The following is a 22539-nucleotide window of genomic DNA, read 5'->3' as shown; positions in this document are numbered from 1 at the left end:
GCGCCGCCTCGCGTCGCCCCCCGTCGCCCCCGTCGCCTCCGTCCTCCGCAGCGGCGCCATCCCTCGGCGCGCCCCACCCGGAGCCCGGCGAGCGCGTGGGGGCGGGGAGGCGAGCGCGGCGCTGGCGGGCGGCCCGGCGGCCCGCGGCCCCCCAGCCATGTCGGCCGACGAGATGGTGCAGATCCGCCTGGAGGACCGCTGCTACCCGGTGAGCAAGAGGAAGCTCATCGAGCAGAGCGACTACTTCCGCGCCCTCTACCGCTCCGGCATGCGCGAGGCCCTGAGCCAGGAGGCCGGCGGCCCCGAGGTGCAGCAGCTGCGCGGCCTCAGCGCCCCGGGCCTGCGCCTGGTGCTCGACTTCATCAACGCCGGCGGGGCCCGCGAGGGCTGGCTCCTGGCCCCGCGGGCGGACGAGGGCGGCGGGGTGGCGGAGGAGGAGGACATGGACGAGGCGAGCCTGCTGGCCGAGCTGGTGGAGGCGGCCTCCTTCCTCCAGGTCACGTCGCTGCTGCAGCTGCTGCTGTCGCAGGTGCGGCTCACCAACTGCCTGGAGCTGTACCGCCTGGCGCAGGTGTACGGGCTGCCCGACCTGCAGGAGGCCTGCCTGCGCTTCATGGTCGTCCACTTCCACGAGGTGCTGTGCAAGCCCCAGTTCCACCTCCTGGGGGCTCCTCCTCAAGGCCCCGGGGACGGCAGCCTGAAGCAGAGGCTCAGAGAGGCCCGGATGGCTGGGACTCCTGTCCTCGTGGCCCTGGGGGACTTCTTGGGGGGGCCCCTGGCCCCTCACCCCTACCAAGGGGAGCCCCCGTCCATGCTCAGGTACGAGGAGATGACTGAGCGTTGGTTCCCGCTCGCCAACAACCTTCCTCCCGACCTGGTGAACGTCAGGGGTTACGGGTCCGCCATCCTGGACAACTACCTCTTCATAGTGGGCGGGTACAGGATCACGAGCCAGGAGATCTCGGCTGCGCACTCCTACAACCCCAGCACCAACGAGTGGCTCCAGGTGGCCTCCATGAACCAGAAGAGGTGAGTACCCTGCAGGGCCCCTCCCTTCCCGGCCCCATTCATTCACCAGCCCATTCCCCTCCTGATCGCTGGGCAGGCAGGGGAGGTGGCGCCGAGGTGTGGGGATGACATCCTCAGGACTGTTGGTGGCCTTGACTCTGGCAGCTGCGAACTTGCGAGGAAGACGTGACCCCCCCCCCAACCCCCCCCCCAGTGAGGTCACCTGGCTGAGTAGTTTCCTTGCAGGCATTGCGCTTACAGGCAAACTGCCTTTTTTGCCTCTTACCCCGTGGAGAGAAAGATGTCTGTGGTTTCCTCGAAGCATACTTTAAAAAACTTTTAAAAGTCTGTTTTCATTTTTTCCCTTTTTATTTTTTTTATTTTTTTATTTTTTAGGCTCTCGTCCTGATTACAGTGACACACTTGGCAGTGACCTGTAACGCTGTCTCGGGAAGACTTTGTTGTTGTTACTGACTTTGAAGCTTTCCACACTGGGGCCCCAATCTGTGACCAGGACATGACCATTAGAATCATACATAGGATTGTCTTTCTGATTCTTTATTTTCTCTTTGGCATCTCCTTTCCTTCGCAGACAGGTTCGTCTCATTGACCCGAAATTTGAGCCTGGCAGTGGTGACCTACAGAACATTTCAGTCCACCCAGCCTTCTCCCTTCCCATCTTCAGATCCCTCCCAACAGGCCCTTGGGGGACTGGAAGACAGGAAAAGGAGGTGCGGAAGGGAGGGAGAGAAGGGAATGGAGCTAGGAAAGGAACCGGGGGATAAAAAGAGCAGACCAGATACAGGGAGACGTGGTAGGCAGGAAAGATGGTAGACGTCAAGATGGCCCGGAGCCATTCACATACAAGTGGGGAGAAGAATCAGTGTGACCCATGGAGGGACAGGAATACCCTTTCTTCTGGTCTACCTGTATCCATCTACCTGTATCCACACGAGCCTCACCCTGAAGTGTGGAGCAAGTAGCTGGGGGACTCTCCACCAGGCAAAGAAAGCCATAACAGGAATGGGAAGACCATTGACTTGACTTAAGGGTACCCTAAGCCGGTGGCTTTATTTCTACTACAACATGAAATTCATTATGGAAAATGTTCTTTTTTTTTTCTGATGATAAAAATAATAATGATTCTAGAAAACTGGAAAAATGGAAAAGAATCAAGAAACAGAGTATCTCACTCCTACTCCCTCCTTCACAGAGGCAATAGCATCTACAGGTTGGCATGTTTTCTTCCAACCCCTTTTTAGTGTATTATTTATACCACTGAGATGATACTGTATTTAAAATTTGGTATTAGATGTGTTATTTTAAAACAAATTCTAAGAGCTTTAATTGAAGCAAGAAAGGAATATTCAGTGGTTATGGATGGTACTTGGATTAGGGGTGGAAGGCCCAGGACCTGTCACCTCCACACACATATCTCCCAACTACTTCAACTGGTGTTCAATAGCTCCCCGCCCCCAACTCCAGCTCAAACTCTAACACACTTCACAGAATTCTTTTTTTTCTTTCCTTTTTTTTTTTTTTTAAGAGAAGGGGGAGGGGCAGAGGGAGAGAGAAAATCCTAAGCAGGCTCCATAGCCAGCTCAGAGCCTAATGCAGGGCTCAATCTCACAACCCTGAGATCAAGAGTAGGACACTTAACCAACTGAGCCACCCAAGTGCCCCCTTTTCATTCTTTACAAATCCTTGGTAGTCCTTTTCTCTTTTTTCTTTTTTTTTTTTTTTAAATTTTTTATTTATTTATGATAGTCACACACAGAGAGAGAGAGAGAGGCAGAGATACAGGCAGAGGGAGAAGCAGGCTCCATGCACCGGGAGCCTGACGTGGGATTCGATCCCGGGTCTCCAGGATCGCGCCCTGGGCCAAAGCAGGCGCCAAACTGCTGCGCCACCCAGGGATCCCCTTTTCTCTTTTTTCTTTTTCTTCATAGGACTATCCTTTCTGTCCTCTGGGGGGGGGGGGGGGTGTGGGAAAGTATTTGAGTAATGCACGAATACATGCTTAGAAAAATTGCCAATGATGTGAAAAAGCCACAGAAATAAAAAATATGAGTATCTATGGACATATATTTATATATTATACATTTATAAATCTATGTTATAAATGTATATTTATATAAACCAAATATGTTGATAATTGTTAACAGGGAAAAATGTACATATGCATGTACACGTAGGGGTGTGTATGCATCTTATATATCTTTTTACCTTAAAGCTGATTAGGCTGTGCTGATTATTATGACCATTGATATTTCCACTTTGAGAGTTTTTTTTCTATATCAACAAATGGAGAGCTATCTCACTCTCATTAATGGCTTTATAGTATTCCTATGGCTCTACCATAATGTAATCAGCCCTTCCTTTATTCAGGAACATTAAAGTTGCTTCTATTTGCCATTATAAACAATGCTATAGTGGACATCTTGTCCTATGTGTGTCAGTCTTAGCAGGCATATATCAGTCCTGTATGGTCAACCCTTGGAATCCCTGGAAAGGTGGGCCAAAGTACATGTACGTTTTAAATTTTGGTAGCTCCTGCCAAATTGCTCATCAGAAAAATTTTCAGATTTCCTCTCCTGTCAACAGTGTTTGAGCTTGCCAGTTCCTATACTTTTGCCAAGACAAGATATTATCATCATTTTTTTATTTTTACCAATCCAGTGCGCAAACACTGGTGTGTTTCTGCTTAAAATAGAAATTTTTCCCTTCATAAGATTATTGGCCTTTTGTATATATTTAGTAAATGGCCTTTGCCAATTAAAAAGAAAATTGATTAATCTTTTTCACATTCATTTTAGAAGTTCTGTTTACATATGTAGAATCAATCGCTTGTCTCTTAGGTAATGTTGCACATGTTTTTCCCCTGCCTTTATTTTATCGTAAGGCCTCAAAAATGAAGTCCCTAAAGTGCCCAGGCAGGTGAAGTCAAGGAGTAGAAGGGTGGGTTGGAGTTACCTTGAACCAGACAGCTACCCCCACCACCACAAGAGGGCTCCACCTCGCAGCCACCACTTGTTGCCACCTAGAAGTGAGGAATGGTGTTGCCAGCCAACCAAGATATCAGATTTTTAAATGCTGGCAGCTTGCTTCATTGAAAAAAAACAACGTCAACAATAACAAACACCTTGCAGACCAAACAGATTACAGGATAATATTGCAAGCCTCCAGTATTGGACCTCAGGTTTATAGTGTATTATATGAAGAAATTTAAAATTTTTTATAGTCAAATGTGTCATGTACCTCCTATTAGCTTTTAATTTTGTATAGGAAAGGCTTCTACAAGCTAAGAATATACAAATATTCATCTAGATAAAAGTAATTTACATTACTTTTATATTTTTGCCTTTTTACATTTGTATTTGAATTGTATGGAGTTTATTTTTATATAAGGTATAAAGTAAGGTTATGACATGTTTTTTAAATGTCCCAGTGGCCTCAATCCTCCCTGTGATTTGCACGACCAGTTATCAGATACTAATTTTCCTGTTTCTATATTGACAGATTGGCCATTCCTTTATCAATTACATACTTTTAAATTATTGTAGCTTGGTAAACTATTTTATTGTTCATGGAGCCGAGATCTGTTTGCTCTGTTTTATTTTGATTCTCTTATCTATTCTTTGTACATTGTCTCCTTCAGGTAAACTTTAGAAAGTTTGTCAAGGCCTTTTGGAATCTTGATTGGGATTACATTATATTTATCAGTAGCTGGGGGAGGATTCATAGTTTCATAATACTTTGCAGCTGGAAAAATGGTTTGTTTTTCCATGTATTTACTTAGGTCTTCAGTCCTTCAGGGAAGGCTTCTTTTATTATCTTTGTATAGTCTGTATATTTTTTTTATTACAGGTATTCTCAGGTATTTTCTAGTTATTGTTTTTTTCTTTTTTAAAAACATTTATTTATTTATTTTTAAGCAGGATGTAGCCCCCCCCCCCCCCATGTTGGGCTTGAAATCATGACCCTGAGGTCAAGAGTCACATGCTCTACTGATTGAGCCAGCCAAGCACCCTGAGTTATTGGGTTTTTTTTTTTTCTGCACAGTATCTTTTCCCACCAAATTTTAAAATTGGATTCCATATTGGAATTTGTAACCTTCTTTATCTCTCTCCTACTGTGACTCAGATCTGACATCAACTCAACTGGGAATCCTTTCTTAAACTCTCAGTTGGGCTAAATATTCAAATTCTGTGCTTCTCTGGCATGCTCTCCACCTTCAGTTGAAATTTTCTGCTTCTGTTTGTTTCTCTCCCTTCTGATGAGGGCCAATTCAGTCCTTATGTATATGCTTACTGCTAACATGGTGTCCAACAAATAACAGATGCTTAAAATACATGGTTATTTTGAATTATGGAATATATTATACATTATTATAATAAAAGTGAATGTTATTTTATTTTTTAAAATGTGACATTACTGTATTTTTATCTTGTAACAGTCATTTTAGTTATTTAGAATAGCTGAAAAGTGTTAATGTTTAATTGAACATTTACTCTGTACTAGGTACTGTTTTTACTGCTTTGGGTGTATTATCTCACTCTTCACATACACTGTATCAGGCAAGTTCCCATTTTACAGAGTCAGAAACTGAGGCATACAAAGTTAAGTAAATTGCTAAGTTGTGTGTAATAAGTAGAGTAAGCAAAATGTAAATATCCATTGACTAGATATAAACATTTAGAATATTTACAATTTGGCTTATAGACTGGCAGTGACCATCCTCATGAAGACTTTTAAATTTTCTTCTTAGAAATTATTTTCTTCCAAGAAGTGGAGCACATACAATTTGTGGTCCTGTGCTGCTTTTTAAAATTTCGTTACATGTATTTCAGCTTCACCACAGCCTTTCTGTCCAGCATCTTTCTAGTCACTATTGGGTGAACAACAAAGATGACATGGTTCCTATTCTCAAGGAGTTCATGATTGAGTTTAGATGGATGAGACAAGTAAAAATGAAACCTAGAATGGGATTATTCCTGGGTAATGTGTCTAACACAGTTTCTGGAAACATCAGAGGAAAGTTAGAAGCATAAGCAGATTTTGGCCTCCGGTCACACATGCTGCCTTGATTCACTGCCTTTGTGAAGTACCTGTGCTGTTTTACTTTGACAAAGGGGTCATATGCAGAGCAGCCCACTTTCCCCAGGGACTGAATAGGATGGTGATCTCAGAAACTTAAATAATAAAGGACAGGCAGGAACCCTAGGATTGAGAGATTCTGTAGTAGTGCTATATGACCAGTAGTGCCTGGAGAAAATGGTGCTGTGTGACCAGTAGTGCCCTGCCTCTCTGAAAGGAAGGAAGGAAAGAAGGAGGGAAGGAAGGAAGAGAAGGAAAGAAAGAGATGTTAATGGTGTGCCCGCACACTTACTTGAAAATGGCAATGTTAAGTACATAGCACTCTTTGAGAGGATGCTTGGAAGTCCAGGTATGCAATCCTTCCCAGTGATCTGAATGTAGATTTGATCTCAGGAATTGTCAGGACATAACTCTTCACATAAGCTTCTGTGCCCACAAAATTACTTGCCTTCCTTTCGCACTATAATTGGTGATAACTGGCAGGAACTGGCCACTGTCGCAACAGTCGGTTCATTAATTTCTCTATTTCGGACGTCTCTAGTCTGTTAGATTGCCCTGCACTTTTGGTCTGAAATTGTTCTGTGTGTGAATACAGCAAGTATTCATACTTGCTGTGTGAATTCATACAGCAAGTGTGAATACAGCAAGGCCGGGAGAGAGTGAAACAAGTCTCCTGGCAGAGATGGAATTACAGTTGTCAGCCTTAGCTGTCCCCTTTTCCTCTGAGTGAAAGTTTAGTGTTTTAGGGCATGTCTAGAGTCATGGAACCCTCGAGAGATTTTGTCCTCTCTGGTTAACATTGCAGTGGAGTCTGAGAATACTGTGAAGGAAAGAAAACTATGTATCTACTCCCCCCCCCTGCCCCCCTCCTCCCCAGCCCACTGTGATTTTGGCCAATAGTTGCTTTGTGTGCTCTGGTTTCTCAGACATGGTGGTAGGTAGCAACCTTGACTATTTCTGTTCCTAACTTTTGCTCTCTCCCCTTCCTGGTCCCCAGGGTAGGTTAATTTGTGTGGAAGTAGCAGAAGGGGAATGAAGGGACACAAACACCCAAGTGCTCCACAGACTGTATAATCCTCTTCTGAGTAGTTGAGAAGATCTTGCCATTGTGAGAAAAGATCTTGCCATTTCTCTCTGATGTTTACTCTACCGGTAACAAACTATTCTACGGATGGTTTGTATTTCTTGAGCTCTTACTCTGGGCCGCATGTTGTAGACACTGTTTTAGATGTCACTTCCTATTTCATGCTCACAGCCTCTCTTTGAGGTAAGTACTCTTCTTGGTTCCATCTCCCCAGAGGGGAAGCTGAGGCTCAGTGAGTTCAGTTACCTTGCACAGCAGTTATGGGACCAGCACTCGAAGCCACTCAGGCCTCTGTGTCACCTGCCACCCTGCAGTTGTATACAGCTACTGTCCATCTGTGTACCAGTGTTCAGCATGTTTCATGTCACTTAGTTTTTAAGGATTTAATGAGCGCTTTATTACCTTGAAATGGAGTAGTAATTAAATCAGCATCTATTTTTTTTACTTTTATTTCTATTTACTGTAAGCCAGTCAGTTATGTAGCTACAACACATCATTATTTGATTTAAAAATTCTTCTTTTTATCCCCTGAAGGTAGTATGTCAGGGATCAATATTAAGAAAACACTAGGGATGATAGTTGTTTTTAAAAAAAAAAAATCAATTAGCTTAGATTCATACTTTCACCATTCAAGAGGTGAAGAGTGAAAGAGTTATTTTCAGAAAGTAGGAAATGAGGGGCTACGTGGCAAGTATTTATGAATAAGAGAGAACTTTGCGCATAATTCTAGAGTACATTACAGCTAGTGACAGTTGCAGTTAACAAATGAGAAACAGACCCACTCAGAGTTAAGAAACTTAGGCTTATGGGATGCCTGGGTGGCTCAGCAATTAAGCATCTACCTTCAGCTCAAGGCCTGATCCTGGAGTTCCGGGATCGAGTCCCACATCGCGCTCCCTACCTGGAGCCCGCTTCTCCCTCTGCCTATATCTCTGCCTCTCTCTCTGTGTCTCTCATGAATAAATAAATAAAATCTTTTTGAAAAAAAAGAAAGAAAAGAAAAGAAAAGAAAAAAGAAGAGAAACGAAACGAAACTTAGGCTTATGACATGCAGAAAAACATTCCCTCTCTTGACCCCTCTCTGCAAGTGTTCCCCTTTATAGCTCTTACTATGTGTGACATTATGCTTTTCCCCACTTCACAGATGGGGATACTGAGGCTCAGATGAATGGAGATTCAGTGACTTGTCCAAGGTCACATAGCTGTTGAGTAATGGAGCTGAGATTTCCCTGTTTAAACCTGGGCTCCTAATCCTTAGCAGTATGCCTCTTCATTAAGTGGTGTGTTTCGGGGTGGCAGTTTCATCTCAATTTCAGTATTGAAAAGTTTCTTCTCTCCAAGTGAAGTTGAGCATGCTGGGGTCTGGAGAGATGGAATTGTTTACTTTTAAATGCCTATTCATTCAGCCCTTACATGTTTACTTAGAACAAATGATTATGCTGGATGAATATTAAAAACTGTTTTGATCTTACAAAATTTACTATCTGTGTACTTTTGGGGAGCAAAAACAAATTGCGGGCTGGTAAAATTTAGTGCTTATTTACAAGCTTTATTTCCTTTGGTTCCCCAAATTTGCACACATAGAGAGGGCATCATGGTCAGGTTTTAAGGACCATTGGCAGCAGGAAAAGTAAGCAACATAAACCAGACCCCCCAGTAACTGCCACCCCAGCAAAGTCTGTTGGCATGAAATATGAATGCCTGGCTCTGTTTAATGGACAATATGAAGTTCTTATTGAAAGGTACTCTGTTCATTCTCTGATTTGGAAAACAAAACAAAACTAAAACTCATTTAAATGTACACATTACAGGCACCTTTGAAAACATCTTACTGTTTTAGTAGGTGGCTATTACCAACATGTTCTATGTCATTATGCATCAGTGTTGATTAAGCACCTGTTAGGAGATCATAAATGGACTACTCATTCCCTGTTTCTTCTTCGTCTACCCTCTTACATGTGTTTTTCCTATGTGGCCTCTACACCCATTATTTCTTAAGATATTGTTACTTTTGAAAACGCTGTGTTGGCGCTAGATGTGGCCTCCAAGTTGACCTGGTCTACTTTCTTTATTTCAAACACTAGAAAACGGAGAAATTATAATGATAGCATCTTATCTCAGTGTAGTACTTGCTGATAAACTGTTTGCTGTAATTGTCTTGACCATTCTGTGATGGGTATTAGCCCCATACCAGAGATGGCGAAGTGGGATGTTTGAGCCAGGGTAAGGTATCTGGTAATCAGCAGAGGTGGGGTCTGAGCCAGGGTCTCCTGATTTGTGCTTCAGGTCTTTCTGTTGCATTATGCTCTCTGCTCACACTCCTATAAACTTGAGACTGCTGCATGTATCAGGGAGACTGGCCTAAATGTTTATCTCGTCTGGCCTTCAGGGAGTCCATTAATCCCTGTATGCTGTGTTGAAACAAATTAATTTTTTCTTTTCAATTAAAAAATTGTAAGACTTTTTTTTTTTATCTAGCCTCTGAATCCTGAGAACTGTTTAATTGTATTACTGAGTATGGGGCTTAAAACCAATAGATTCTCTTTTTAAAATAATTTTCTATTATGGTAGGTGAGCATTTGTGAATTTAAGTATTTGTTAATATGTGTAAATACTCGAAGAGTGTTGGATCAGAATATGTTTAATTAGTTCAGTGCTTATGTAGCCCTACATTATTTGTTGTGAAACAATATATAAGAGGCCCTCAGACTGGAAGTGGAGTGAGTGATCTGCCTAGGTGCCCTTGTGGTAAGTGGCTCTCTGAACCACCCTTTAGCAACCACCCTTAGCATATGCCTGTCTGTGTAGGAGGTGCTAGTGTGTACCTAACATAAAGCCTATCCACTAGGTAGGAAGAATGGGAAACATTCTGAGTAGAGAGACAGGGGAGTGAGGTGGTTATGCATTTCTCCCTTGGCACTTGCTCCCACAAAATATCTTTGGTTCTTGGCATAAGGCTAAGCAAGACTACTCTTGGTTATATTGAATTGCTTATCTTCAGTTGGTAACATTTGGAAAATGTATCATTCTTGTGAATTCTGGGGTTGGAGTGATACTTGAGATGTCATTTGGTCATTCCTCTGTCCCCAGGCAGAATGGACATCCAGCTCTTGGAGAGCTAATTTTCTTTGGATATCCAACACATTCCTTACTCTGCTTTAGCAGTTTATGCCATTGCCTTCTTAATGGTCAAAAAACTGACTCTCTGGACCTTTGTGTCTCTCTTTCAGGTCTAACTTCAAGCTTGTGGCCGTTAATTCAAAACTCTATGCCATTGGTGGGCAGGCCGTTTCTAATGTTGAGTGTTACAATCCTGAGCAGGATGCCTGGAATTTTGTGGCACCCTTACCAAATCCTCTGGCTGAGTTCTCTGCGTGTGAGTGTAAGGGAAAAATTTATGTCATTGGAGGATATACTACCAGAGGTAAGTATGTGGTCCTCTTCTATGAGCTTCGGCAGCCTGGAGAAGGGCAGGAGGGTGCCAAAAGAAACACTTTGGTGTACATATTGTAATTTAATACATTATATACTGGACATTTACATATATGGAAGAAGAGAGTTGTATATTACAGGGTGGTTTGGATGGATGGGAGGGGACCTTTGATGCCTTTGTGTGATCATGAAAATTGAATGGGGTAGAGGATGCTATGAAGAGAATATATGTTTTCTTTCTGTTCTGGCCAGCTGTCTTGTGACTTGACTGGGCAACTCCCAACCTTCTCCCAAACACATTTAACACTATGTAATTTAGGGCTAGAACATCCTGCAGATCTTTGTTTTCACTTTCTTCCTTCTTGAATGCAAATATATCAGACATAGTTTACAGAAACTCAGTGCTAGGCTATTGTTCACATATCATAAGAGGATTATAAAAGACATGAATACAAGACCATTCTTTCCTGACCTCCTCCCAGAGGTGGGAGGTGGTTGTACTGTTTATTAAACTGTACTTTTTTTGGGTGGCTATTTGGTAGTTCATAATTTGGGAATAAGTTTCTCCAGTAGGTTTTATAGTGATGTTCTTGGTAGGAAGCATCTCATATGATAGTGATTAAAAAAACAAAAAAGCTTGACTGTGTTAAGAGAGGCAGTGGTGGGCCACCAGGAAGAGGTGTGCCTTTCCCTTTATCTCCCTCCAATTGTGTCCAAGTTACCTCTTGGCCAAGGAAATTTATTTCTTCATTTGGTTTATCTGATTGTAAAATGCCCAGAACTTACAGAAAAGGTATAACTAGACTCATGGAACTTTTAGCCCCATTGTAGTAGTAGAGTTACCATTATATCTAAATAGTGAAATAACCTGTCTCTCCTTTATGCTATAATATGGGAAGACAGAGCTCTCCAGCCCTGCTGATAGGTAAGGAGAGAGGTTACTGATATATCACTTTGTAAAGGACAAAAATCCACATGCTAATATAGGTGCCAAAAATTCTTTTTACTGTAGCCAAATGTGTCTTGTTTGGGGGATTTATATTAGAGGAAGAAGCTCTGTCAATAAATGTTTTAAGAGCATCTGATTTACTGTGTGTGTGTGTGTGTGTGTGTGTGTGTGTGTGTGTGCGCACGGACATGTGCAAAAGATTCTGAGTAACACTTCTTAAAGTATCTCTAAACAGTTGCTCTGGAAGGGAGGATGGTGAGTGGTGTTTTAGTTTCCTATGGCTGACTTAACAACCACAACTTGGTGGCCTAAGACAATTTCTAGAAGCCAGAAATCTGAAGTCAAGGTGTGGGAAGTCACATCCCTTTTGAAGGTGCTAGGGGAGAGTCCTTCTCTGCCTCTTCCATCTTTGGTGATTCCAGGTGTTCTTTGGCTGGTGGCTGCATCCCTCCAGGCTCTACCTCCATCTTCACACACCTTCTCCTCTGAGCATATCTACGTCTTTTCCTCTTCCGTCTTTTATAAAGACACACTCCTCATTGGATTTTATAGCCCCCCTGGGTTATCTAGGATGATCTCATCCTGAGATCCTAAACTTCATTGACAACTACAAAGTCCCTTTTTCCAAGTAAGGTCACATTCAAAGGTTTTGGGATTAAGGAGTAAACATATCTTTTTGGGGGCCTGTTGAGCTCACTACAGGTGCTGTGTTTATGCATTTAAGGAGGGGCAGTGACCATGGGAAGCAGTGAGCTTTTTTTTTTTTTTTTAATGCCCTCAGATTTTCATCACTGTGGAGCTATTCTCAATGTCCCTCCCTAGTGACTTTCTACTGAAGACAAGATAATTGCTAGCTTTTTTTGGTTATAGATAATTGGGTGAAAAAATAAATAAAGAGACAGAGAGAGACCTAGGAGTCATTTCTTTTACCTTCAATATTGGTGTTCAGGTACAGCGGTCAACTTCATATGCTTAATGAAATCATAGCCCCCAGAGAATTCCTGTGAGTGCATATGTACCTCTGTGTGTGTCTGTGTGCCTTTTTCTCCTAGGAAAGTAAATACAGTTATTTACTTTTGAACATTTCTAAGAATTCTGATTCCTCCCTAGATTTTGTCACACAGAAAGCACCCTTTGGGCTGACATAATGCACACATACCCCATGGCTTCTCTTGTGATCAGGAGCTGGGAAACACTGACAGGCAGTACTGTAGCCCAAAGAGTACCCTGCTGGTAGATTTCCTAGTTCTTCCATGGCCTGGCTGAGCAAATGTTCTTTAGATCTGACCTGGAAAACCCTTGCTTGTGTGTTTTCTAGTTTCTCAAGCCACTACTAATATACCTTCTTCACTTGGGCCACCCACGGTGATTCCTGTCTCGGGTTCCCCAAGCCAAATACCTGTGATGGGATGGTTGGGTGATGTGGATGGATGGATGTTTGTGTAAAGGTTGAAAATGGGTTTTCTGAGATGAGAGGGCAGGACAGTTCCTTGTACTCTGAAATTCCCGTCCTCTTCTGTTTGGGATCTTCTCAGCACTTCCTAATAGTTACCTGTATTTAGAATAAGAAATCAGAATTGTTTTGTTTTATGAACAAATGCAGGGCTCAAAGTTGGGTTCTTAGCCTGCTAACTTCTTAAGTTAGGTAGACTTTTTAAAATTTAGTAAGTAATTCACGATTTTTATGATAGCCATTTGATTATATTAATTCTGTAGCAGGCACTGAGGAAATGAAAAATTCAATAGAAAGAAACAGTAACCACTCCAGGGAAGAAGGGTGATTTGTTAAAGTTCAGAATCACCTCCAAATGTAAAAGCGAAAAGATTATTCCACCAACTCAAACCACCTCATCATGGTCTGAGCCCTTGTTGGGTAAGGAGAGAAAACATTTACAGAAGACCTGGGAAGACCTTCAGACCAGGGACTGAGAAATCCATGGAAGCCTCACTAGAATAAGTCCTTTATTCATGTGGAGGGAAAGCTAGGTTACTAAGGAGCACTTTTTGATAGATTGGTACCAAACTCCCTTGGACTGTCTCCAGAATGAGTTTTATCACAGTAGCTACAATAAAAAGAAAGGTAGGGAGGTATTAATGTGGGTGGAAAAAAAGGACAGTTTCCTAAAGCTGTAGCAGTTCTGAAAATTCTACAGGCATGGGGACATGTGATAAACGAAAGGTTCAGTCTCCTTCTAGTTCTTTTTTTTTTTTAAAGATTTATTTATTTATTTATTTATTCATTCATTCATTCATTCATTCATTCATTCATGAGAGACAGAAGAAGAAGCAGGCTCCCTGCAGGGAGCCCAATGTGGGACTCGATCCCAGGACCCTGGGATCACTGAGCTGAGCCCAAGGCTGATGCTCAACCACTGAGCCCCCCAAGTGTTCCTCCTTCTGGTTCTTTCTGTGTTCTCTTACCAGGCACTCGATTGGTGCCAGCAACAGTGGTGGAGCTCTTTCATCATTGCTAACTGGGAGTGGGTCCTCCTGTGTCTCACCCCCAGGGGGAAGTGTTGTACGCCTTAGTTACATATCTGTTCCCAAGCTGAGTTGTCTCTTACACTGATGAATTTTGTTGTTTAAACAAAAACAACAAACAGTTCATTCTTTCTGATAACTCAGAGCATTTTTTATTCTGCTGAGACTAAAATATTCCATTTATTCTTTCCTCAAGGAGAAGGAGATAAAAAAGAACAAATAATAAAGGAAAAATGAAAAGAGATACTTTAAATTTCACAAGCATTTTTTTCAAAAAGAGAGTAAACAATATTTTTTCCTTAAAGCAGCTATGAATGCAAGATGATTTTGGAGTAGCCTTTGATCTGCTTTCTGATTTTACCCACATAAGAACTAGTCATCTCTTGTGAAGTGGGCACAGGAAGAGGGAAGGGCCTTTGTTAGTATGTCTCTCCTGTTACAACCGAGAAATAGAATTGCCAAGTGATTCTATGGCTTGAAGGGCATAGGTGAAAGTTTCTTGGGTTTCTCCTGACTTGCAATTGTGTGATTTCCTTTAGCCCCTGAAGATCTTGCTTGGCTCACTTGTCTTATTTAGTATAGTTGGCTATCAAAAGTAGATCCTCTTCGGGCTCAGCCTATCGTCTGTATTAAGAAGTCAGTAATTCTGTAGCTGTTGAAGAGAGTTCCAGGCGCTGATTCTTTTTACATGGATTTTGGTGGTTCTAAACTGTGTAGGGGTACCAGGGAGGAGGAGGGTATGCTCCAATCACAGCTGGCATGTCCTGGCCCTCTGGATTCTGAGAGCCTCCCAGGGAGGGGACACACCTGATTGGATTACGGGAATGAATCTAAACAGATCACCTCCTAGCCATTTCGAGAACTGTTGTTCCAACCTCTGCTTCTCTGAAATAGTTTTGTCTCTCTGTTACCAAATTATTCAGGTGGGGGTCGATGTTTACTACAGCTTAGGCAGACGGTGGTGGTACTTATGTCCGTGTCATCATTTGGCCTCTTTCTTCATTTCAGACCGCAACATGAACATTTTGCAGTACTGCCCCTCTGCCGACATCTGGACGCTCTTTGAAACCTGCGATGTCCACATTCGCAAGCAGCAGATGGTATCTGTTGAGGAGACCATCTACATCGTGGGGGGATGTCTGCATGAACTGGGGCCCAACCGGAGGAGCAGCCAGAGCGAGGACATGCTCACCGTGCAGTCCTACAACACTGTCACAAGGCAGTGGCTCTACCTCAAGGAGAACACATCCAAATCGGGTCTTAACTTGACTTGCGCACTTCACAATGATGGTATCTACATCATGAGCAGAGACGTTACCCTGTCAACCAGCTTGGAACATCGAGTTTTCCTCAAATACAACATCTTTTCAGATAGTTGGGAAGCATTTAGGCGTTTCCCAGCCTTTGGACACAACTTGCTGGTTTCCTCTCTTTATCTGCCCAATAAAGCAGAAACATGACTGAACTGACTGAGGATTTAAAAGAAACCTGGTTCAAGACAGAAAAAGGAAAAAAAAATGTGTCCCATTTCAAGGGAGACCAATTTCTAAAGGGAAAACATGAGTTAAAGTAGGTCACATGTACAATAGCTGTAAATAAGCTTACTTGAACTAATTACTTGAAAACATGTGGAGAAAAGAGACCAACTTTATTATTTTTTTAATTATTGATTTTTAAATGATGGGAGCAAATCCATGATAATATTTTCATCCAAATATGATACCCTTGGGCCAGTGACTGAAACTGATCATCAAAAAGAAGATTCATTGTGTCTGCTTTAGTAAAGGGCCAAAGTCAATAACTGATGTGAATGGTAAAGATCATTTTAAAATCCATTTTATTTAGGTCACTTGAAATATCATTAATACCTTCAGTGAGAGATTTTTGTTGTTGTTCTTCACATACTTGACAAATATTTATATTAACATTGTCATTTGCCCCTTTTCTCCCCACATATCCTTCCAGTGGTTTAAAAATTGGGTTCTGTATTTAGATATTTTATTTACACTATCTTTTAGGAAGCTTACAATGATGGAGCCCTGTAGTTCTTACAGCATCCAGTCCTCCCTCCCTTGCTTAAAACCTTCTCAGCTATTTTTCCAAACTTATTTGCAATTATGTGTACTGAATAGATAGGCAGATGTAACCTCTTATTTTATTTAGGTAGCAGGTTGCAAATTTATGTGGTTAGACAAGTTGCATGGCTAGGCATTCTGTATTGTTTAAAAGAGAGGATATATTGTTTAAAAGGATGGAGATATATATACATATATATATTTTTGAAATTGAGTCTTAAATTTAAATGGGAAAGGAAGGAAAGGCCAAATAAGGAAAAAAAAATGCCTTTAAGAGTTACTTTTAATGAATGTATTTGACTTAGTTCTCTTTTTTTGGGTAAGAAAGATAACTGTCATCTTTAGATCAGACATCTCTCTAATTTAATCTTAACCTTTTAATTCATGCTTTGCTCTTATGAGGTAAGGTGAGGATAGCTGTGGAACATTTGTGCTGGAGAGACAAGGGGCTCTTTTAGAGATGGTACGGCTTCTGGTGGCTTCTCTGGATTTAGGTAGGTTCCCTTCTTGCCTTGGTTGTTGAATGGAACCAAGCTCTAGCAGTTGTTTTCAGTAAGTCACCTAATACGAATAAAAGCTGCTGCCAGTCATAGGTCCTTCCCTTTGAAAATGTATACTTAGAGAAATCTTATTCTTTCTGAACTTCTCTGATCTTTTGTGATGGAATCAGTGAAGCCGTGAGCTGGAGTCCATCTTTCTGTTCTAACGTTCCAGTTACAGCATGTCTCACTTTAAGAAAGTCCCGCAGAAAAAAAACAATCATGGCAAATCCATGCATTGCGCACTTAGCCGCTGCTTCCGGCGTGTATTCGCCATGCAGATGTGGTGCAGAGGGGTTGATCACTTCAGAGCTCTTCAGGTCATCAGAAGAGTCACTGCAGGGTTTCTTTAACAACTATGGCCTGCTAGTGGAGTTAAAATCAGGATCTGGTTATAAAAATCCTATTTGCACAACTTTTCAGGACTATTAAGTAAAATGAGGCAAGCCTTTGTTGTGGACTTGGAGACAGCTCTTTGATCTTGTTACCAAATAATCATACCAGTACTCTACTTACACTACTTAAGGGTTTCTAAGCCATATCCATTTATTCTCAAATACTTAGCCTTTTTTTTTAAAACTCGGAACTGAAATCATCTTGGGGATGGTACTCTAATAATAGATTTATATTAATTTATATTCATTATGTAATTGAATTTCCAGTGACCTATAATTTCATTGCATATATTTAAAAATCTAATTTATTTTAGATAGTGTTGACTTTTGTTGCTACAAATTTTAACTTTTTTAAAGCTTAACCTTGTATATCGAGAAGATTCTAGCCAGTTGAATTAGTTCTGGACAATTTGACTTTAGCTTGTAAATAACCACATCATATAAAATGTAATATTGCTGCCAACCAGTTCTCTTCCTGATTACATTCTTTGGATGTGTTTTCCTAATGCCAACAATTAGATTCTTGGACCAAGTGAAGGAATACTCTGATCCACAAAGTTCTTTTTATAAACCAGGTTTGATGTGTGTGTATATGTGCATATTATCTGTGTGTGTGTGTGTGTGTGTGTGTGCACGCACGTGTTGTGGCATATTATAGCTCTAAGATACACAGACTTTTAACAAAGTTTTGTTACTCTGGACTGCCAGTGGTACTTGGGCAAGGCACAATGTGCAGTAGGAACAGATCTGTGGATTTGGGTCACCCTTCTTCCTGCCGTGCACATGAGCTACATTGGCATTTTGAGGATAATTTTAATTTAGCTCTGTTCTCGTATTGGTGCCAGTGTTGTATTGAAGACTCTACCTATGATGAGGGAATGTTGCATTGAAAATCCCCTGTCATCCCCCAGGACTTTGCCTTTTTAAAAAAAATTTTTATTTTTATTCCGGTATAGTTAACATACAGTGTTATATTAGTTTCAGGTATACAATGTAGTGCTCTTTGATGATATCCCTCCATTTTCTTCCTTCCTCCAAATGCTTCATCCTTCTTTTCTGAAATACTTCTGAGGGGTACTAACCTCCCACTGCAGAGAGGGGAGTTAGTGGAGGACCCCTGATAGTGGGAGCCATCCTGCCAGAAGCAACCTATTTTACTAAGAATAGTCTGAGTGGCAGAGTGAATCCTGAGTGTGGATTGGTAGAGGGAGGTCGGTTCTTCCTGTCATTTTTCCTGGCTTTCTTCTTAAGACCCTTGGTTTCAGAGGCCTCTCCCCTTAGCATCCTTCAAAGTTTTTCTGATGAAAATATATGAGTTATTTCAACAGTGTTGGTTAAGTCATAACAATGAAGTACTGAGAAGGTTATGGATTCTACTAAGAAACAAATAGATTAAGATTAAGCATGAATACCAAAGAGAATTGAACTCGGCCATGTTTTTTTGAACCAAAATCCCAAGTAATTCCAAATGCCTTAGACATCAATTAAAGTTGTATTGAGATGGACAAGCTCTTTCTCTCCAAAGGGTATTAGAAGTAAATGCTTATTTTCTTTCAATAAAGACTTACTTAATGAGCATTGTGGATGCCATGTTTTCAGATTTCCAGGTAAAGTCATGACCCTACCTGTTTGGCCACACAGGTAAATCGAGTGGAAAGGCCTTGGCCTTCTTGATCAACCAACATCTAATGAGCAGTGGCTTAATGCAGAGCACTCGTGAGGCAGCATAGTGACAGAAAGGGAAGATGGGTGAGTTGTTGGATGCCTTTTTCATAGACCAGGGATGGGGAATATATAACATCTGTGCCACCACTCTCTGATGGTGGCATTATGAATGAGTAGCACTCCTTTCCTCTGTGCCAGGAATTGGTCTCAATCCATGTCATCAGTGCTTCCAGGCATCCATTGCCCATCCCTCAGAGTGAGATGAAGTTCATTTGTCATCCCTGCCTTAGAGGAATGAATGAATTAGGTGAGTAGATTACATCCAAAATGGCTTTGAAAACACTGAGCTGATTCAGCTCTGTTCCCTGGTTCCCAGAAATACTTACTGAAAGTCTATTGTGTGGAGGACAATATTAAGACTAGGGATATAGTCATAAATGAGCCATGTTCCCTGACCTGGGAGAGCTTATAGCCTTGTGAAAATGTTTACTGTAATCTTTGTAACCAGTATCCTCAAAGATGCCTGCTTTTGTCAGGCATCCTGGGGCTCTCTGGCCTGGCTTCCTCTTCAGTCCTGGTCCAATCTGTTCACTGCTTCATGATCTACTAACAATTATAACGAACCAGTTTTTCTCTAAATTTGAACATCACAACCTATGTTTCTGTTTTAATGGTATGCTTTTTTCCCCACTAATTTTCATAGTCTTCTCTGTACTTCATTTTTCAAAAGAAAAATTATATGTGATCTGCTGTAAAGGTAATTACTAGGAACCACAGCATATGAGGCTAAGGGCTCAGCAGCTTGATCCCATGAGAAGCAGGAGCAAAATCAGGAAAATGAGTATCGGGAGAGAGGCGAGCTGTACACGTGTCTGTACCTATGCCTGCAAAACACTTCTATAAAAAGTATTACTAGATGGTTATTAAGACACTTGTCCTGACTTAAAGTCAGTTAACTTCACCTGTGTGATAGCTATCAGAGTGGTTTTCTGTCCGTATGTTTCATTTACATAAGAATATTTCTTATTTTTCATTTTCTCATGTTAATTTAGGAACACGGTATAAAATACACACCAGTTGACATATGCTAACTTCTGCACTTGACATAACCATTTTTATTCATTCCTACAGGAGACATTAAATGTAAAAGATGGTCAATTTTGAGGAGCAAAAGGGTGCTGAGATGACTTTGGTAGGATTGGCTGGTGCTTTCTCAAATGGATGTCAGAGTTTATTACTAGTAAAGAAAAAGAAAATGTAATTTGCATTATTGTGTCATTTTTCTAAGAAAAATCTTAATGGGGTTCTTTAGATGTCTCTACAATGTTTTCCTATATAGTGGTCATTTTAGGAAAATTGATAATCTGTAGAATGAACAATTACATTTTGTTATTACTGACACTTTGTTAAAAAGGTTGTATTGTGTCTTCAAGTTGTGGCTTAAAATGTAAACATTATGATACTATTCATTCAAATACAATGATGCCTATGATGCACTCAAATAGCATTTGTTCTGTGTTTATAACTAGAACTATAGAAGAAAATCTCTTCAAATAAAATAGTTCTAAATCTTAATCCAAATTGTTGTCCATTAGGTACTGTGTACCAGCTGTGGGGTCAGGACTGTGCCAGAGCTGAGAGGAAACAGGGCCCTCAGGTGTAGGACGCCTGACTTGCAGGGAAGGCTAGACTAACGCTTAGGAACTGGCTAGAGAGGCGGTAGTCCTGCTGGAAGATGGACCACATGGGGTAGCAGAGGTTGTGAGAACCTTTTGTGTTTGGAGAAGAGGGATCTGGAAGGAGGATCTCTGAATCCTTAGAATTCAACAGCAATTACAGCCCACCACAATCTGTTTCCACCCCGTCTTCTAATATTTCTCACTGTTTTTAAGCACCCCTCACTCCTGGAAAACTGAAACACAGCTCCTTGCCTTTTTTTTTTTTTTTTTTTAAGATTTATTTATTTATTTGAGAGAGAGAGAAAGCACACAGGTGGAGGGGAGGGACAGAAGAAAGAATCTCAAGCAGACTCCCCACTGAGTGTATAGCCTGATGTGGGACTCGATCTCAGGACCCCAAGATCATGACCCAAGCCAAAACCAAGAGCAGGAGGCTTAACCAACTGTGCCATCCAGGTGCCCCACAACTCCTGCTTTTGAGGCTGGTGAGGGGGATGCTGGGGGTGGCAGCATTACAAAATGAGGTTCAGCTACTAGATGATACCCCAGAGATGTCCATTCCTTTCCATCCTTTGATTGCCTCTCGTGCAGGAACCTACCTGCTCACACATGCCCACCTTATACATACAATTTTAAGAATGATCCAACTTAGAATAACACTGCAACCTCATAAGAAACCTAAGACATACCCACCTTTACACCAAGGGAAACAGTCAAAAATCAGATCCAGCCACTGCTGGATGACATCACAGCTTATTGCATCCCCAAGTCCAGGGTTGTCAGGGTATGTCCATCCTGAACACCGATGAATGACTACTAAGTTCTAACAATCTATCATGAATAATCCAAATTATTTCCTACACACTCAAGACACACCAAAACAACCACACCCACCATGAACTGAGTTCTTATTCTGTGTAAGGAATTCCAAGCATTTTTGAAAATTTAACTGATTTAATCCTCACAACAATCCCATATGGTCAATACAGTATTATCCCACATTATGACTGGGGAACCAGAGGCATTACCGGTCACGCATTGCTATTTGGGAAAAGGGAGAAGAGAAGACTGACTGCAGTCTACTGGTCCAAACTGTGGACTATACTTTTCCCTGCAGGTGAAGGCTCGCAAATGCTCCCTGCTCCAATGATGGAGTGGGTTTCTGGTCAACTGATCTGGGAACCCTTGCTTCTGTCTTGTAGTAGAATGTTCCACAGCCCTGCCTGAGAGGGTGTGCCAATGCGGTAGTCCTCTTCCTATTGGAATGGCTTATTGGAGGGGGCGGTGTGTGGGGAGAACTGAGAATTTCTGGAGAGACTGGGGGATCCTCTTCGCAGGCCATAAACATTTCTTTGGAGATAAAACCCCTTTAAGAACCCAATTAGAGGTTGGTGGGTCTGATCTCTGGCAACTCCATGGGCTAAAGGCCCACATCTAGAGAGCCCATCTTTGTAATATCTGTCTTCCTACCCATAGTCTTTACCCTCAGCTTAATGGCGCCAATCCCTTCCTCTCAGCTTTGGGAAAGCCTGCAATAGTAGGGGTCTGCCCTTGCTAGTGTACATCCCAAGGAATGTTGCTTTCATAGAAATGATTGCTTCTCTGTGGCAGGAGGTGTTTGGGAGGGGTTCTGGGCATACATTCCCACTGTGTCTTTGCCTGTTCTGAAGGCCCAGTCCCTACTATATTTTCCCTATTTGTTCATACACCTTTGATTGAAACAGAGGCTCTGGTTCTTTCTTTTTCTTTTTCTTTTTCTTTTTTTTTTAATAAATTAATTTTTATTGGTGTTCAATTTACCAACATACAGAAAAACACCCAGTGCTCATCCCGTCAAGTGTCCCCCTCAGTGCCCGTCACCCATTCCCCCCCACCCCCCGCCCTCCTCCCCTTCCACCACCCCTATTTCGTTTCCCAGAGTTAGGAGTCTTTATGTTCTGTCTCTCTTTTTCTTTTTCTTTTCTTTTCTTTTTCTTTTTTTTTTTTTTTGAGTCTCTGGTTCTTGCAGTTCTGCAAGGCAAGGCAAATGTCACCTGACCCTTTGCCATTGCCTGCCTGTTGGAGGCAGAACGGGGAAAAGCCTGGGTGCCAGAGCAAGACTGGCTGAGTCTGCTTCCCAGTTCTACTACCTTCTA

General features: G+C 41.8%; 1 protein-coding gene across 1 annotated transcript; it reads left to right on the top strand.

The window, feature by feature from the left end:
• Nucleotides 1-63: 63 nt before the first annotated feature.
• On the top strand, nucleotides 64-20300 carry KLHL42 (kelch like family member 42). The gene is made up of 3 exons (XM_025995040.2): nucleotides 64-1029; nucleotides 10420-10613; nucleotides 15060-20300. Exons 1-3 carry the CDS (start codon nucleotides 158-160, stop codon nucleotides 15509-15511), a joined length of 1518 nt encoding a protein of 505 aa, XP_025850825.1. The 5' UTR covers nucleotides 64-157; the 3' UTR covers nucleotides 15512-20300.
• Nucleotides 20301-22539: the final 2239 nt, after the last annotated feature.

This window comes from Vulpes vulpes, chromosome 8, assembly GCF_048418805.1.
Source record: "Vulpes vulpes isolate BD-2025 chromosome 8, VulVul3, whole genome shotgun sequence".
Classification (NCBI taxonomy): domain Eukaryota; kingdom Metazoa; phylum Chordata; class Mammalia; order Carnivora; family Canidae; genus Vulpes; species Vulpes vulpes.
Note: the sequence above shows the minus strand (reverse complement) of the source record. Positions and strands in the feature narration are given on the sequence as shown.

Bases quoted from the DNA above. Each gene is read 5' to 3' on its own strand.
- KLHL42 (XM_025995040.2), top strand. From the start codon at position 158: ATGTCGGCCGACGAGATGGTGCAGATCCGCCTGGAGGACCGCTGCTAC. The intron at 1,030-10,419 runs GTGAGTACCCTG...TCTCTCTTTCAG, and splicing joins GCCTCCATGAACCAGAAGAG to GTCTAACTTCAAGCTTGTGG. The intron at 10,614-15,059 runs GTAAGTATGTGG...TCTTCATTTCAG, and splicing joins TGGAGGATATACTACCAGAG to ACCGCAACATGAACATTTTG.